The sequence below is a fragment of the Xyrauchen texanus genome, chromosome 35 (genome assembly GCF_025860055.1).
Source record: "Xyrauchen texanus isolate HMW12.3.18 chromosome 35, RBS_HiC_50CHRs, whole genome shotgun sequence".
NCBI classification, from domain to species: domain Eukaryota; kingdom Metazoa; phylum Chordata; class Actinopteri; order Cypriniformes; family Catostomidae; genus Xyrauchen; species Xyrauchen texanus.
The window spans coordinates 27,457,901-27,476,102 of NC_068310.1; the positions used below are offsets into that span (position 1 = coordinate 27,457,901).

At 42.8% G+C, this 18,202-nt stretch overlaps 1 protein-coding gene across 7 annotated transcripts in view; it reads right to left on the minus strand.

Moving 5' to 3' along the window:
* LOC127628420 (calmodulin-binding transcription activator 1-like) overlaps positions 1–18,202 on the minus strand; it is a 588,851-nt gene that overhangs the window by 97,360 nt on the left and 473,289 nt on the right. For all 7 annotated transcript variants that reach the window (XM_052105154.1, XM_052105152.1, XM_052105151.1 and 4 more), the window contains one exon: positions 3,701–3,772. In XM_052105154.1, the coding sequence (XP_051961114.1) occupies positions 3,701–3,772 (72 nt within the window). The remainder of the gene's footprint in view (positions 1–3,700; positions 3,773–18,202) is intronic.

Consider the following 18,202-nt stretch of genomic DNA (forward strand, 5'->3'; position numbering starts at 1 on the left):
GACCCCGGTTTTCTGCCTTGGGTCCCACTCTAGGTGCGTCTTGTTGTCGCAGGCTGCTAACGACAGACGCCTCCCTGATGGGCGGGGTAGCGGCCTTAAGTGGTCGTCCAGCTTAAGGGGATAGGAGGGTCGTCAGCTCTGTTGTCACAGTCACTGTCTCGGGTTGATGGCTGTATTTCTGGCCCTGAAATACCTCCTCCTGAGGCTGCCATGTCTTGGTGCGGGTGGACAATACAGCGGTAGCCTCTTACATAAATCATCAAGGAGACCCACGTTCTTGTCAGCTGTATTTCTGACACGTTGGGTTCTCCTTAGGGCCCAGGGCAAGCTCCTGTCACTCAGGTCAGTTATATCCCTGGATGCCCGTATATGGGAGCAGATTTACGATCCAGACAGAAAAGTTAAGAACTCCACCCTAAGGTAGTAGCTGCCCAGAGTTCGCTGGCCGAACAGGGCTTGGTTCTCGGAGCTAATCTCTTCCCTCAACGGCTCGCCTTGGGCGATTCCGAACAGGAAGGATCTTCTATCTCAGGCACAGGGCAATATTTCATCCCTGCCCCAAATTGTGGAATCTTTCATGTTTGGCCCCTAAGGGTACCAACTGAGGGACACAGGGCTCTCTCCTAAGGTTATCGAGACCTTTTTAAATGCAGGGCTTTTTCCACTTGGAACAAGTTTGGGTGAGATCTTAGGGCAGAAGAGGACCTCTTCACCTCTATGAATAGCGCAATGTCTCCTCTACTTCTCCCTGAGTCACCCAGCCCCCCCTTGGGTCTGGAAGTTAAGTCACATACATGACCCACAGGGCATCTGTATGCGTTTCTTTCCCCGGTTTCTCTGCTCCCAGGAGTCTTGGCCAATGTTCACAAGCAAGGTTCTTGCCTCCTACTTATGGCGCTGCGCTGGCCGAACAGGATATGGTTCTCGGAGTTAATATCTCTCCTCTACGGTTCGCCTTGGTCGATTCCGAACAGGGAGGACCTTCTTTCTCAGGCTCAGGGGACATATTCATCCCCGGCCCGAATTGTGAAACCTTTCATGCTTGGCCCCTGTAGGGTACCAACTGAGGTTCGCAGGGCTTTCTCCTGAGGTTATCGAGACCATTTCAATTGCTAGGGCTCCCTCCACTTGGAACTGATCTGGGTAGATTTTACAGGGCAGAAGAGGACCTCTTCGCCTATGTTGATAGCGCAATGTCTCCTCTACTTCTCCCCCAGCCCCTGGGGGGCTGATCGTGGTGGCGCATACATGGCACTAATGTGCCTGCATGCGTTTCCTTCTAATAAGTTCATATTACAGAACCAGCTAACTGCCAGTTTGCTTCAGTTTTGGAGTCTCTGTAGAAAGAACTGTCAGCGGGCACTTGCCTCACCACTGCCAGGTTCTATGTGGCCTCCACTTCGGTTTGCCACGCCTCGGTGGGCGGGTGGGCATCCTTGCTAGGACCTCTTCATAGGGTAAGACCCCCCTTTTTTTAAAACCTCTAGAGTCAGCGTTTGGTAGTCTTCTGACTCTCAAGATGGTTTTTCATATGGCAATTACGTCTCTAAGGAGACTTGGGTACCTATAGGCTCTGTCTCTTTTGCCGGCCTGTTTTGAGTTGCACCAGGTAGGACCAAAAGCATTCTTTGCACCCTCACCCTGACTACCTGCCCAAGGTGCCTTTCTCGACCCTTGGCCAGTCATTCTCTAAGCCTTCTGCTCCCTGCCGTTTGTAATGCCGGAGCAGCTAAAGACTACTCAGACTTTGTCCAGTCTGTGCCCTTCAGAATTATGTCCACCGCATTTGCTAGTGGTGTAAAGTCAGGGCAGCAGTTCTTCACTTTGAAGCCGTGACCGGGTTGTCACTTTGGGTGAGGGACCTTACTGCCCGGGCCTACGAGGCGCGGTCAAGCTTCGCCAGTAGGTTTTAGGGCGCACTCTACCAGAGGGCTCTCCTCCTCTAAAGCCTTGGCTAGAGGTCTCCCTCTGCAGCAAGTTTGTGGTGCGGCAGGTTGGTCCTCTCCGCGCACATTCATTAAACTTTTATAGTTTGGATGTTCTTGCCACTCTGGGCTCTTACGCCCTTGAGTTGACACCGAACAAGTTTGTGGTGCGGCAGGTTGGTCCTCTCCACACACATTAATCAAATTTTACGGTTTAGATGTTTATGCTACTTCGGGCTCTTACGCCCTTGAGTCGACATCTCAGCTCATGCCTGAACAAGTTTGTGATGCGGCAGGCTGGTCCTTTCCGCTCACATTCATCAGTTTTTATGACAAGTTTGTGTTGCGATAGGGTTCCCTTTGCACACATTCATCGAACTTTATGGGTTAGATGCTTTGCTACTCTGGGCTCTTATGCCCTTGAGTCGACATCTCAGCTCATGCCTGAACAAGTTTGTGATGCGGCAGGCTGGTCCTCTCCGCTCACATTCATCAGTTTTTATGACAAGTTTGTGTTGCGATAGGGTTCTCTTCGCACACATTCATCAAACTTTATGGTTTAGATGTTTATGCTACCCCGGGCTCTTATGCCCTTGAGTCGACATCTCAAGCTCATGTCTGATTCATCTCGTGTTTTTGTGAGTACACTGCACAACCGTAGGGGTCCGGACAGCCCCAAGTGCGGCGGTGTGGGTATTGCGTTCCTTGTAGCGCTTAGAAAAAGTGCAGCATCAAAGTGAAGCTTTTTGTAAAGGGAACGTCTCGGGTTACATGTGTAACCCTTGTTCCCTGAAAAAAGCGGAACGAGATGCTGCGCTTCTTTGCCGCACTGGGACGTCCCAGGACTGCTCTTCAAAAAGAAGTATCTGACGACACCTGGTGACGTATCCATTTATAGCCTGGCCGCAGGTGCATCTAATCATTACATCAGCCGAGGCTATAAATTCCGGTCAATGTTCATTGACGTGTTTCACACATTATTCAGCTCGGTTCACAGCTAGAGTTGACCCCGTAGCGCTTAGCAAAAGCGCAGCATCTCGTTCCGCTTTTTTCAGGGAACAAGGGTTACACATGTAACCCGAGACGTTTTTAATTAATATTGACAACCAATATAGCATTCGAGAGTATATACACTCAAGATTTAAAATTTGTTTAGTGCTCAAATAGTTTATAGTAATAATAATTTTCTGAATTATTTTAAAGTAAATTTTGGTCAATCTAATGTTAAAGGTGAAGTGTGTACAGTATTTTTTTCTATATTTTGAGGTGGGTTTACCTATTTTTGCAACCAGAAAACTGAGTGTTTGGGAAACCTGTTTGAAAACATTTACTTTTTATGCTATTCTGTTTGGTCACACAGAAATTACATATTTAATCTTTAAGGCAAAAAGATGGATCACCAGAAGTGAGGCTGAGTGAACCACATCCTCAAACTGATGTGTGTCTCCACATATCCTAAAAAGCCTGAATTACTATGTCCTGGACACTTTAAAGCATTCATCTGCATGCAACCCCCTCTCCCACCCTGGATGTCTCCCTGTGCTGGGTTATAGTTTCAAGGTAAGCTTTAATTAGTCAGTGAGCTCAGGCTCCAATGGGCTGAGGGGTTATGTTTTATCTCCATGCCTGCCTCCATAACAGCTAAATAAGAACTGAAGGAGAGCTGCTCGGCTCCAGATGAAAGAGGAGAAAAAGATGGAAAAACCGCGATGAATCCAGAAAAATAATAAGAGGGTATTTCTCCAAACAGGTGTCAAATACTCTGACAGCCTTACCTGTAAAAGCCAGTAGCACCTGCGGTGGAAGGTGGGGATAATGGAGGAGTGGACATAACAGCCATACAGACACTAGGGAAAGAGAGACACAAAGAGACAAACACATGGTTAGTACAGAATACAATGGCCCCATCCCTGTTTCACCCTACTCTATGACCTTGTACCATAGGACTCCTGGTGTATGGATTTTTTGTTTTTGTAATAATGTAGAAAGGGTACAGAAGGAGTTATAGAGGTCAGCCTCTCATATTTTGTTCTTTTCTATTTTTTTTATTCCCAATCTTATCCTTTTTCTCTTTTCCTTTGTCTCTCTGCTCTAATCTTCAGGGCTCCGAGATAGAATGATGCATAAACCGGTTCCTGCCAGCTGCAGCACAGTGGCCTATTACCATGTTGTTAATAATATACTTATTCTAAACAGATAATATGCCACTCTAGGGCTCATTTACACACACAGCAGCCTCAGATGCCATGTATAAGCACAAATATCCTTTTCTGAATAAAGGCAGTAAGGGTGGGTGGTATGACTACATTCCTATATCATGGGATAAGTAATTCTATATCATGGTAACAGCATTTTTCACAATATAGACACTGAATTGTTTATTTTTGGTAAAGCTTATTTTTGGACAATCCAGAGAATTAAATATTTTAAAGATGGTTGTGGAGCGGAGGGGGGCGGGGCCGGTCGGAATATCGCGCGCCCGGTCCCCAATCAGCCTGATGAGGCGCGCGAGGGATAAAGGCGGCCGGTGACGATTGTTCGAGAGAGAGAGAATTACGGACATGTCCGTCATGTGTGTTTGTTTATGTGGTTTTGAGTTTCTCATTAAAATATAATTTATGTTGACAAGCCGGTTCTCGCCTCCTCCTTGCCCATCCTTCAACTATTTTACATTGGTGCCGAAACCCGGGAGGGAGGAGGGATGCCCGTCGCAGAGTCCTCGACACTGCCGTCCACCCAGGGGAGCGCCGCTGCCATCTGCCGGGGGACGGAGTAGCCCGACCGCCCGGATGCGGGGTACGGCCGTCGTCCGCGGGGCAAGTGGGGACTGGATACCCCGACCGCCCGGAGCGGTAGAGCTGCTGCCAGGGGCGGAGGAGTGTCCCCATTTGCCGCCAGAAAAGCGGAGGCGCGTTCTACCCGCTGGGGGTCGGCGGTTTCACTCCGGTTCGCCCGGTGTTGGAGCGGCTGTCGTCCGCCTGAGTGTGGAGGAGTGTTCGAGGACCACGCGACGGTACATCAGAGAACCGGCTTGTCAACATAAATTATATTTTAATGAGAAACTCAAAACCACATAAACAAACACACATGACGGACATGTCCGTAATTCTCTCTCGAACAATCGTCACCGGCCGCTTTATCCTCGCGCCTCATCAGGCTGATTGGGGACCGGCGCCGATATTCCGACCGCCCTGCCCCCTCCGCCCACACTCCTCCCGGCGTTATCTCAGGCCGGGTGCCACCGGCATGACGTACACCCCCCATCCCTGGGGCGGGGTGTATCTTACGTCCCGCGTGGTCATCCCCGCCTTCCTCGCCCTGGGAGGAGACAGGAGGGAAGACAACAACAACAACAACAAAAAAAAATAAAAAAATAGGCGAGGGAAAAGGCCAACACGGTGCGACAGGGAGAGAGAGAGAGAGAGAGAAAAGCTCACTCACCGGTTCTCTGATGTACCGTCGCGTGGTCCTCGAACACTCCTCCACACTCAGGCGGACGACAGCCGCTCCAACACCGGGCGAACCGAGTGAAACCGCCGACCCCAGCGGGTAGAACGCGCCTCCGCTTTTCTGGCGGCAAATGGGGACACTCCTCCGCCCCTGGCAGCGGCTCTACCGCTACGGGCGGTCGGAGAGTTTCTTCCCTCCTCCCTCGCGGACGGCGGTCTTCCCTCGACCCCTCCGCGTCTCTGGGGACGGCAGGGCACTCCTCCGCCCCGGCAGCGGCTCCTCGCTCCAGGCGGTCGGGGTATCCAGTCCCCACTTGCCCCGCGGACGACGGCCGTACCCCGCATCCGGGCGGTCGGGCTACTCCGTCACCCGGCAGATGGCAGCGGCGCTCCCCTGGGTGGACGGCAGTGTCGAGGACTCTGCGACGGGCATCCCTCCTCCTTCCCGGGTTTCAGCACCAATGTAAAATAGTTAAAGGATGGGCAAGGAGGAGGCGAGAACCGGCTTGTCCACATAAATTATATTTTAATGAGAAACTCAAAAACACATAAACAAACACACATGACGGACATGTCCGTAATTCTCTCTCTCTCGAACAATCGTCACCGGCCGCCTTTATCCCTCGCGCGCCTCATCAGGCTGATTGGGGACCGGGCGCGCGATATTCCGACCGGCCCCGCCCCCCTCCGCTCCACAATGGTATCTCATCTCATTTGATTATTTTTCTTTTTTAATTTGGAACTTGATGGGCGCAAACCAAAAGATAAGATTATTCATAACAAATTAACGTTAAGGTTGACATTATTGCAAAAAACAGCTTCGCATAATACAGCAAATAAGTATGTATAAAATAAGTATTTTTTTTATTCTATTTGGATGAGCCACATTCAAAGCTGTTGTAAAATATCCAATATGCACAAACCTGTGACTACAAATCAGAATTCTATATTAATGCTGTAAGCAGCAATGAGGCTCGTGAACAGTTAAAAACTAATCTCTGCATTGCATTATGCTTAATAGCAAGCCAAGTTTATCTTAATAACAACTTTGTCGTCTTGACTTGTCTGGAACCTGTTCTGTATTTTTATTTCACACTTAAGTTTTATTTTCAGAAAGCAGTCCTGCCCACTGAAAACCATGCCAATATTATATCTACCACAATATAAATGGTATAGATTAATCTCTATGTCTATAATTGATACAACTGCACGGGATATACGCCATACCACCCAGCTCTAAATGTCATAGAGGCATTTCTAACATTAGAAGCCAACACAGAATAGGGACTGACTCTTGCTCATGTGATCAAGGAGCGCAAAGGGCACATCGATATCTGGCCAAGCGAAAGGTGAAGTCTGGTCTGAAATGAGTCATGTGATTTTGGCCAAAACCCACTTGGGAAACACATCTGTGATGCTGTGCTGTTGCTGGGTTCCAGCTTTCTACCCAGCTCATTGTTTGTGAGCACTCATGCCAAGAAGTTTGGCTCTTTCTGGAATAAATCAAATATCCATTTCTATGGTTACGGCTCTTCTACAACACACACAGGGAATATTTATATACCTGTGGAGAATTGGAAAACAAATCTTGGTGCAAAGATATCCACACTCAATTGCACACATGTACACAGATGCATGTACAACAGTACAATATGATATAATTCATTTCTCTGAAGGTCTAAGGGACGTTAAGGACACAGTTACATTACAATGACAAACTTATGTGCAAATACGATTTGGACTATATTGTGTGTATATTGTGTATTGGATGTGTCCATTGTTGGTTGAATGGGACTAAAGCAAAGTTAAATTCACAAAGTGCAGACGAAAACTGCAGCTCAATAAAATGTATTGTATAAACAGCTTCACAAATATCAGAGACTTGCCAAGATGGAATGGGTACTGTAGGTGGAGGAAGCCTGGTGCGTTGTTTGACGGGATGTGCCTCAACGGCATGAGGCTGTCTACACTGGACGTGTCGACACAAATGTTCTATACCCTTTAATATGTGTAGTAGCACCAGCGTGTGCAGAGCAAAATGGAACGGGTCACCTGTTTTTAGTTGTTACAACGGACATGCCATAACGGATGATTCCAGTGTAGATTAGTTGATTATAATGGGGTTCTATTACTTTTGACGTGACACAATGCGACGCAATGCTCACTTCCCGTGTAGACAGGGTGTTAGCCACTTATGACATTCCATAACATTTAGGATGCTTCCATAGAGGGTAGCTGCCTATGTAGGAGTAAACAGTGAGATTTTGCACTCCATTTCTTTCCATCAACAGCACCCTAAAACAAACAAAAGAGTGTTTTTCTGTGCAAACAGATCTTCTGGCCATGTCAATGCACTCATATAATATGAGCAAAAAAAGACTATACTCCACACATTTGAGCTAATCCTGAGCTATCATCCTTTCCTCCAAAAAGAGAAAAGAGAGAGATCTCAGAAAACCTTTCTACATGTTGCTTCTGTCCAGCTCTGCCAAAAAACAAAACCAAAAACATATCCCTCATTCTCTATCCATCAGTAGATCTGTATGTATATATCTTCTATTTGAAGCGGTATGAGTGCTTTGAATGTTTGTTCCACAGTATTGACAGGTGTGTGTGGTTCCTAGCTGTTCATCCCACTGTGCGGACTGGAGAGTGAATAAATTAGCCCCAGGCAGCTTCTGTTTACTCAATTTAAGAAATACACAAGTGTGCAGCAGACATAAACAAGACACCTGGGCTAGGTAAGACCACAGCACCTGTCAGAGCTTATACAGGAATCAATGTAAACCATCTACTGGCTACACACATGCTCTTTGTATGCTGTCAGGGCTTACACATACAGTATATGCATGCACACACCATTCTATGCATACTGTGAAATGCATTCATACAGAAACAATCCCAGGCACAGGTAGGCTGACATTATGCATCCTCCAAAAATCTTTGATTATATTATACAACATAGCAAATGAGAAAATTGAAAAGCTCTAATGCAGACAAGCTTATAAGTAATTCAGGACAAATATTATTCAGCTCTTTGCTGATATTCTCTCAAGGCTATCTGGCAATGAGACAAACTGACAATGACAGAAGCCATTATTTGCTGTCTGTGGGCTGTGACAAATGACAGCACATCAAATGTCAAGCAATTAAAGCATAATTATATTCCCACAATCACGTAGGACTCCTCTCCATTTCTCAATTGGACTTACTTTATGTATTATCATTTGGAGAACAGATTGACTACAAATTACAATCTGTTCTCAATGTACAACTAAAGCATTCTCTGACTTAACCATAGATGGGAATTTTTTGAGGGATGAATAATGCTACAATGACTTTGTTGAACAGAACTGAGCTTATTTGGTAACGCTTCAGAGGAGCTAGTTTCTATGTAGGTGATATGAAAAAGAGTACAGCTCCTATCTACTTAAATAATGAAAGACCAAAATCTCCATATTGTTTGACAAGATTACATGTCAATATATATTTAAAATCCCAACAACAGACCAACAATGGTATTAGAAATTACGAACAAGCGATTACTCTTTATGGGTGATTCTCACAAATTCTGTCAACCTGTCAAACCTGTTTTTGCATATAGAAAATAATGAAATGTTTTTGGGCCAATCCGTTTTTTCTTTCAGTGTGACCATATTTTCATGACAGTTACGCACATTTTACCCCCTAAATTCTCATTACCGCAATGCAAAAAAAAAGGTAATTATGATATTTTCATTAACACAAATTGAAAAATGTATTATTTATATGTATTAAACTGTACAGTATTAATTAGGGCTAGGAAATGTAACGTGTTAATTTCTGCAAGTAATATTTTTTTGGTTTAACACGTCAACAAATATATCACAATTAATGCAGTATTTTATTTCTTCCTGAAACTTTAATCTATATGAGAACGATGTCACAAGAACAAACCCATGCACCTTTGTACAATGGGTGAAACTTAATTATGTTGTTCCCCACATTCTATGGCTAACATTGGCATATATACATTTTAAGGAGGTACATGCTCGACTCAACCGCACACCCTAGCTTTGGAGCGGTGCACACTTAATTAAGTGTGAGTATGTCCCAGGCATAATTAACAAGGGAGAGGATTTACTGAATGGAAAGTTTGATATGAATTGAATCTGCCCATTTGATCCTGTAATTAAAGAAGTCCCCTGGAAACTCCTACAGACATGAATTGTACTTTGCAATATATGTAGGAAATGATGACCACTCACATTAAAATGACTCCAGTCATATCAGTAACCTTACAAATCCTGTCTTATTCTACATGGATAGGGGCTTCCATGTTAGAATCACATGATCAGCCAAATACTACTTGCTGAATCTCAGTAACCATCCTGTTATTTGACACGTTCACTCATTGATTAAAGTAATCATGACTGTGAATACTTATTTTCAATAATGACACCTGATTTTAAATTATGCTGCATCCAAGCTAATAGGAGTCAGTCCAAGAAAAGTTACTGAGTGCACCTTTAACTCTATCCACAAAAAGTTTTTAAATAATTACAATAAATGAACCAACCAATTTTTGCAAGTTATGCCAGAACTTTAGTGAGAACAACAGAGACCCAATAGCAGATGAACAGTTTAAAGGATTTATTAACAGTTCAAATTAACATCAGTAGATGCACGAGGAATCCTCTGTGACGAATGCTCCCGCAGGTGAGCGCATGCACCGTTGCGGCGAGGAGCACACTGGTGAGAATCCTCCACTGAAGGAAGCTGACACGCAGCAGACTGGAAGGAAACCTCACTCCAGACACACGGGCAGAGACGAGGTATCCTCCGTTGAGAATCAGCTGACACGCAGCAAATTGGACAGAGAGAGCAAGGTTAAATGCTTGACTGCACAAACTAGCATAGGCAAGACTACATTAAGCAAGGCAAACTAGCATAGGCAAGACTATATTTGACATTAAACTACATTTAAAATTGAACTACCACATTGAAAGTAAGCGCGTCACACAAGGTGATTTAAATAAGCAGGATATAAACAAGGGGCAGGTGCCGCTCACAGCTGAAAGTTGTCATGATCAGCGTTCTCATATGAACAATCAGGGTTCCCAAGGAAATGCTGATTCTGTATGCCTGGGATAAAAGTCCCACAAATTCCCAGAAAGAGAGGATCCCGAGCCCTTCCATCTCCCATGAGCCAAGAGGACCTTAAGGCATCCATTGAACAGATCTGTCCTCGATGCAATGCAACTCATCCACCACAATCAAGTACTTGGAGACAAAGTCTATAACATCACCCTCTCCTTCCTGGAGAGAGCAGAATGTGCCCAGTGTCCTAGTTTGGCTGGATCGTTCTGACAGAACGTTAATGAGAACAACAGAGACCGTTGGAGCAGACTGGTGAGAATACACCAGCAATCCACCAGCAAACTGAAAGGCAACCTCACTCCCGACACGCGGGCAGAGATGAGGTATCCTCTGTTGAGAATCAGATAAGATGCAGCGAATTGGACAGAGAGAGCAAGGTTAAACGCTTAACAGCACAAACATTCAGCATAGGCAAGTCTACGTTCTACATTAAACTACATTTAACATTAAAAAACATTGAACTACCACAATGAATGATCCCACATTGGACATGACACACAAGGGATATAAAAAAACAGAAAACAAACAAGGGGCAGGTGCCGCTCGCAGGTTCTCATGGAAACAATCAGGGTTCCCATGGAAAAGCTGAGTCCGCATGCCAGCGACACCTGAAACACATACACATGCCTTGACCTAAACAAACAGGGAATGATGATGTCAAGGTCCTCATCAGACAAAAACTCTACCTGACAAGGTGACAGGGCCATGACAACACCAGATGGTAGTACTGCGGTAACTCCGCATGATGGTAACCAACAACCAGACCCGTGCGCCCACACAAAGCAAGTACACGAAACACAACACAGACAGGGGATGATGATGCCACGGTCCTCGTCAGACAATCAGGGTTCCCATGGAAACGCTGATTCCGCATGCTAGCGGCACCTGTTTAAGGTGTATATATATATATATATATATATATATATATATATATATATATATATATATATATATATATATATATATATATATACACATATGTATATGTGTGTGTGTGTTTAATTTGATTTGGGGTTAAATATGACCAGGACATTTTGTTGACAGGTTCCATAAGAATCAGCCAAAAGGATATTTTATGTGAAAGGCAGGACTTCCACACAAGTATACATAATCTAATCCTGCCTTTGGTATGGCTCATCTACTATCCATAATGTACTGAACTAGGTTTGTGTGCTCTGCCAGGAGTTGGTGATGGTCAAAAGAGCATTTGAGGTCAGCTTCAAAGGCCTTGTACACTTGAGATGTTACATGGTCAGACAGTTGAGCAGTGATGGCGGGGGATGGGGACATGCTATTTGTGCAAGTCTCTTTTGGAGACATTACCTAGAGCTATCCATCAAAGCAGACAGGCATTGGAGAAAAGGCACCCAACTTGCCAATGATGGGCGATTCTCTCATTAGGCCATAATGATGTGTGAAGGCACTTTTAATCAGACCATTGCATTGTTAGAATGTTGCCAATTTGCTTTTTTATGATGTGACTATCTGTGAGGTGGTAATATATACTGTATGGCTGGATGGTCACAACTGACCTTAGTCAGGGTAGGAGCCTTGTTAAATTTGACAAAAATTAAAATGAGGGTGTGAGGGATAGACTAACAGTCCATTCAATATGTTATAAAGCCTTAAAGCAAAAGTTCACAAAAAACAAAAACTAATTCTCTCATCATATACTCATCCTCAAGTTATGCCTAACATCCTGACAGAAATCTCCTTTGTGTTCCCTGAGAGTGAGTGTATGATGATCTAGGCCTTGAATCAAATTTTTACAATCAACTTTTGTCAGTTGAATGATTGACACCAAGACAATGAATATATCAGTAAAACCTTTAGAACAGACTGTAATTCTTTCTCTCATAGCCTTGTTTTCATTTTCATCAAATTAAATACAATGTCTACCTGACAAAGGCTTAAATGCCTTTGTTGGTCAAGAGAAACCAGACACCACAGAGAACTTGTCTGGTCTTACAGTATATAACAGCTGTACTGAAGCTCATGCTAATCTTGATAGAGTTTTGTCTGAGCACTTGCTACACAAGGAATAATTTATCAGAGAGTGAATCCAGTTGGGAATACTCAATCATACAATTTGAGAGCGCACTGGAGACAACTTGATAAATTGCCTCGTAGAGTGATATAGTGAGCCAAGACCTTGTAGATAATCAAGACAAATCTATCACCAATCACTTGAACATGTGCATTTGTCATGCATTACTCTTCTTTCAGCAGTACTGAATAGATCTGGGTAACTATGTGCTTATATAACAAGCATGTTAAGTCTTAACTTGTGAAGATGTGGTCAGATCTGTCCTGCTCAGTTGCCAAAACACTGTTTTATTAAGACTATCAGAAGTTCTTGTATTATCAATCAGGTATCAATAAGTAGACCTGGATAAGGACTGTGAATTGAGCCTGAAGCAAAGACAAAAATATGGCTTCTGCCTTGTGCCCTGTAAGGTTTCATAACCGCCCTCGCAGTGGGATAGCAGCACTATACCAACCTTGCTGAACCCATTTTGCTAGATTAAGCATGTTGATGCTCTTTGCACTTTGGACATACAGTAATGCCAATGTAATGCCACATACAGCTGGGTAGAAGTCAAAACTTGTCAAAACAATATCAAAACAATGACAAATGAGATGTCCTATGGTGCCCTACAAAGGCAAGATGAAGAAACTACATAAACAATGATACATTTTTTGCCTGCCTGTCTGTCACAGAACAGATAAAAATATCATGAAACCTAATTTCATAATTTAATTTTGACAAAATTTTCAAATTATCCACATGTGCACTTCACAGATACAGGCACGTGAAGGCCATGAGACCGTTAGTACATATGACGTGCACCATTTGGGACGGCCGACGTTATGATTTTTTTATTAGTAGAAAATCCTAATAAGCATGCTGAAGACTACTCTGTCTGTTTTGTAGACATGCATCAGTTCCTTGTATCATCACCTCAAGGTGAGCTTGTGTTCTCCAGTGAGGCATTAGGATTAGCTGTCACCAATGCTAAAACACCTCTGTGGCATGGAAATAATTGAGAAATAAAAGGAAAGGAGACCATAACCGTACTAGACTGCCTGAACAAAAAAAAAAGAAAGCCTTTATGTTCATTTGGTTTCTAAAAATACCTTGCACATTGTAAATAAACAAAAACAGTACACAAACCCCAAATGAGGGATTATTAATTACTTAATTGCTTTTGCTGGACAAGTAAACACAGCCATACATCAATATCACATATACACTCACCTAAAGGATTATTAGGAACACCATACTAATACTGTGTTTGACCCCCTTTCGCCTTCAGAACTGCCTTAATTCTACGTGGCATTGATTCAACAAGGTGCTGAAAGCATTCTTTAGAAATGTTGGCCCATATTGATAGGATAGCATCTTGCAGTTGATGGAGATTTGTGGGATGCACATCCAGGGCACGGAGCTCCCGTTCCACCACATCCCAAAGATGCTCTATTGGGTTGAGATCTGGTGACTGTGGGGGCCATATTAGTACAGTGAACTCATTGTCATGTTCAAGAAACCAATTTGAAATTATTCGAGCTTTGTGACAAGGTGCATTATCCTGCTGGAAGTAGCCATCAGAGGATGGGTACATGGTGGCCATAAAGGGATGGACATGGTCAGAAACAATGCTCAGGTAGGCCGAGGCATTTAAACGACAAGGCAACAAGGCATTTTCGCCCACAGGACTGCCGCATACTGGATGTTTTTCCCTTTTCACACCATTCTTTGTAAACTCTAGAAATGGTTGTGCGTGAAAATCCCAGTAACTGAGCAGATTGTGAAATAAGCAGACCGGCCCGTCTGGCACCAACAACCATGCCACGCTCAAAATTGCTTTCTTTGCCATTCTGACATTCAGTTTGGAGTTCAGGAGATTGTCTTGACCAGGACCACACCCCTAAATGCACTGAAGCAACTGCCATGTGATTGGTTGATTAGATAATTGCATTAATGAGAAATTGAACAGGTGTTCCTAATAATCCTTTAGGTGAGTGTATAACAATAACACAAGGAAAATATTATACCACAAATGCCTTCCAATATCACTGAACACTGTGGGAAAGAGAGAGAGAGAGAGAGAGAGAGAGAGAGAGAGAGAGAGAGAGAGAAAGGAGGAATTGTGGGCAAACTACCCACACTCATGCCCGTGACAGTACAACAAATGTGTCTCTCTGTGTGTGTGCCTGAGCACATTTCTCCGGCTGAAGACACAATGTCTGTTGATGTTAATGCCAGGCCTCTGGGCTCAGGGCCAAAAGCATTAAGTGGAATCGAATTCCACAAAACTAGCTTTAATCAGCAGGTTTTTAAGGTTAGAATTACCCTCTCTCCTCCAGCCTGCCTGCCAAGGTTAAAGCCTCGCCGAAGCAGGCTGAGGTAATGGGATGGAGGTGGGGGGGCAAAGGCCCCATGCTCCTTTGCTCCTCTACAAACTAAAACCCCCTGCACACTCTCACATATGATGACCATCCATGGAATACTTAACATCACACACTCTCTCCTTGACTCGTCAAGGACAACAAGGACAGACTGAAGTGTTTGTGTATGTGTGTAAATGAGTGTGGTGTCAATTAAGGGACAGTTCACCCAAAAAAGTAAGTTCTCTAATCATTTACTCACCCTCACGCCATGTATGAATTTCTCCTGCAGAACACAAATGATGATATTTTAAAGAATATATCAGCTCTGTAGGTCCATCTAACGCAAGTGAATGGGTGCCAAAAATGTGACACTCCAAAAAGCACAGAAAGGCATCATAAAATAATCCATACGACTCCACTGTTTTAATCCATATCTTCAGAAGTGATATGATGTGGGTAAGAAACAGATCATTATTTAACTTTAGCTGGAAATTCTTATCCCTACCCAGTAGGGGGCGATATGCATGAAGAATTTTAATCACCAAAAACACAAGAAGAAAGTGAAAGTGAAAGTTGAAGCAGAGATTGACTGAGCAGGGAGGAGAATTTATAATAAAAATGTATTTAAATATTGATCTTTTCGTTTCTTACCCACACCTATCATTAGACATTGATTTAACCACTGGAGTCTTATGGACTTCTTTAATGCTGACTTTTGTAATTTTTGGAGCTTAAATTTTTTTACACCCATTCACTTGCATTGTATGGGCCAAAATTGCTGAGAGATTCTTCTAAAAATATTCATATTAGTTCAGCAGATGAAAGAAAGTCATATGCATCTGAAATGGCATAAGGGTGACTAAATTATGAGATAATTTTAATTTGTGGGTGAAATATTCCTTTAGTGAATAAAGAAAACTTGAAATGGTGTATACAACACATTAAACTTCTATTATGTTACATATTTCAGAGAAAAACAGGATATTCAATGAGAAAAAATTCTTGTAGGATTGGAATTGATTTTATCCATTACAAATTTATTGGATTGGATCATGAAAACTGGTCTCTATGGCAGGCAGTTGGAGAGGAGGGGTTGATAAATAAGAGGGCTTGGTGCTAATATGTAAACAACAGGGATCTAGAAGGCTAACTGAAAATGTGTGGGTTCAAACCCCACAAGAGATGATCTATTAACTCTACGACTATCTCTGTGAGCAAGACACTCAACCAAGATTGCTTCAGGGGGACTTTACCTGTTAAAAGTGTACTCTAAGCATGAGCTAAATGACCACTTACCAATATAAATGGGAAAAAAGTCTGTGACAGTAAAGACAGCCATGGTGGAGGTGGTGTCTAGACAAGGGAAATAAATGGTTTTAAACTGCACTACACATCTGCCTTTACCCATCTAGACCACAGTCACCCCTTAGGCTAAGCAGATTCAGAGCACATAGAGTCATCATTACTGCAAGATTCTCTGTGCCACAATGTAAGGTTAGTAAAATAGACCATTAAATCCATGTGTCTGACAAAGTGACTTCAGGCCTCCGGTTCAGCCAGAGCTTGTGATCAGTTTTGTGGACAGAAACACATCAACATGCCAGACACCTGATTCTGAAGAACCGTGCCATTACTGAAAACTGGCAAAACATTGTGTCTTCCACAATCAGGGTGAAATAAAAATAAATGGCATATTTCTCTCTGTCATACAGGGCTGGTGATACATGAGCTCCTAACACAAATAGTGTTGGCCACGGAGACTCCACAGAGCTGAGTTATTTGTGTCCATGAAAGATACATACTCTAGTACATAGTTAAACCTAGGCCCAAATGAGGATATGCTCTCGTATGCTAGCGTGGAAAGGAGAGAAAGTTTAAATTAGAGATTAAGTTCCTGAAGAGAGGGATTGTTGGTGTCTAATATAACAATTACAGAAACTTTCATGAAAGCTTTGAAGAGAGTTTATCTCCTAAATATGAAAAAATAAAGGGCTTAGGCACTTCATTCCTTGTCAGAAACATCACAGGTATTGAGAGATAATTCCCCTTCAACCCGCTGAAAAAAAAAACTTTGCACATGGGAATGGTCTCTACTCATTCTTCATTCTCACCCTCACCCTGTCTGTCTCCTCACTCGAGATCCCATTCTCTCTTCTACACTCTCCTGATCCCAGGGCCAAAACCCTACCAGCGAGTTGAATAATGAATCTATGTCTCCATCAGGCATAGCAGGCCATTATTCATGGAATTCTCAGTTTCATTACGAAAGCTAATGGAAAGGCAAAAGGATGATCTGTCCCAACTGTTGGAGCCAACGGTCAAGGGCTAACTGAAAACAGCTGATCATGGTGATGTTCCTGCATGCAGGATGTTTCTGGATATAACAGCAATCAATATCTGAGAGAAAAAGTGATCTGTAAACAACGCACAGAGATATTAGACTGTTGAATGTGAATCAGATGCTGGTTTGCATGAATAACTTTACAGAATGCGCAACGCATTGTTTAAATCCCATTTGTGTTAAATATTTACGCACAAGCTCTGCTCCTTGGGGAAATTGTTCTCATGCTTTTTGAACTGCTCCAAATATTAAAAACAAAAGCTGAACAGACCAACACAATGACTCAACCGTGTCACAATCTGGAAAGTGGTTTTCACCACTTACTTCAATCCTAAAAGAAACATAAACTTTTGAGCATTTCCAAAAATGCAGACAATCTAATTTACTGACTTAACATTAATAGACTAAAGTTTCAAAATGCAAACCATCTCAAAGGAGAGAACAATCACAAATTAAATCTCTGTAATATTTTAATTGTTTCTCCTTGATAGCATTAAGATGAAATGGTGATCCAATGGTGACATTTGCTTAAGTCTCCTGCTTCTTAGGAGAAAAAATCTCTATACCATATAAACCACAATTATCCCACATTTAAAGAAGTATTTATATATAAATATCAAATATCCTTAAAAAAGCATTATTTTCTGATAAATCTAAAGCATTGTTCTAAATTCTTATTTATTATGTACTTAATGTTATCTTCTGTTATATTATAATGCATATATATCAACAATGTCTCACTTTGTGCTGAGATTTGAAAAGATAAAGTGTGCATAAAGTCAGAAGTTTCTTTTTGAAATCAAATATACCTCATACATATTTTCCTTCAACGTTTCTATTTCTACTAAACAAGTTGAGTAAAAACATCTGAGAAAAAGTTGATCCTTATATAAAACATAAATCAGAACCCCATTAAGTCTCTGAAGTTATGATAGATCAACCTCTGAGCCATTGTT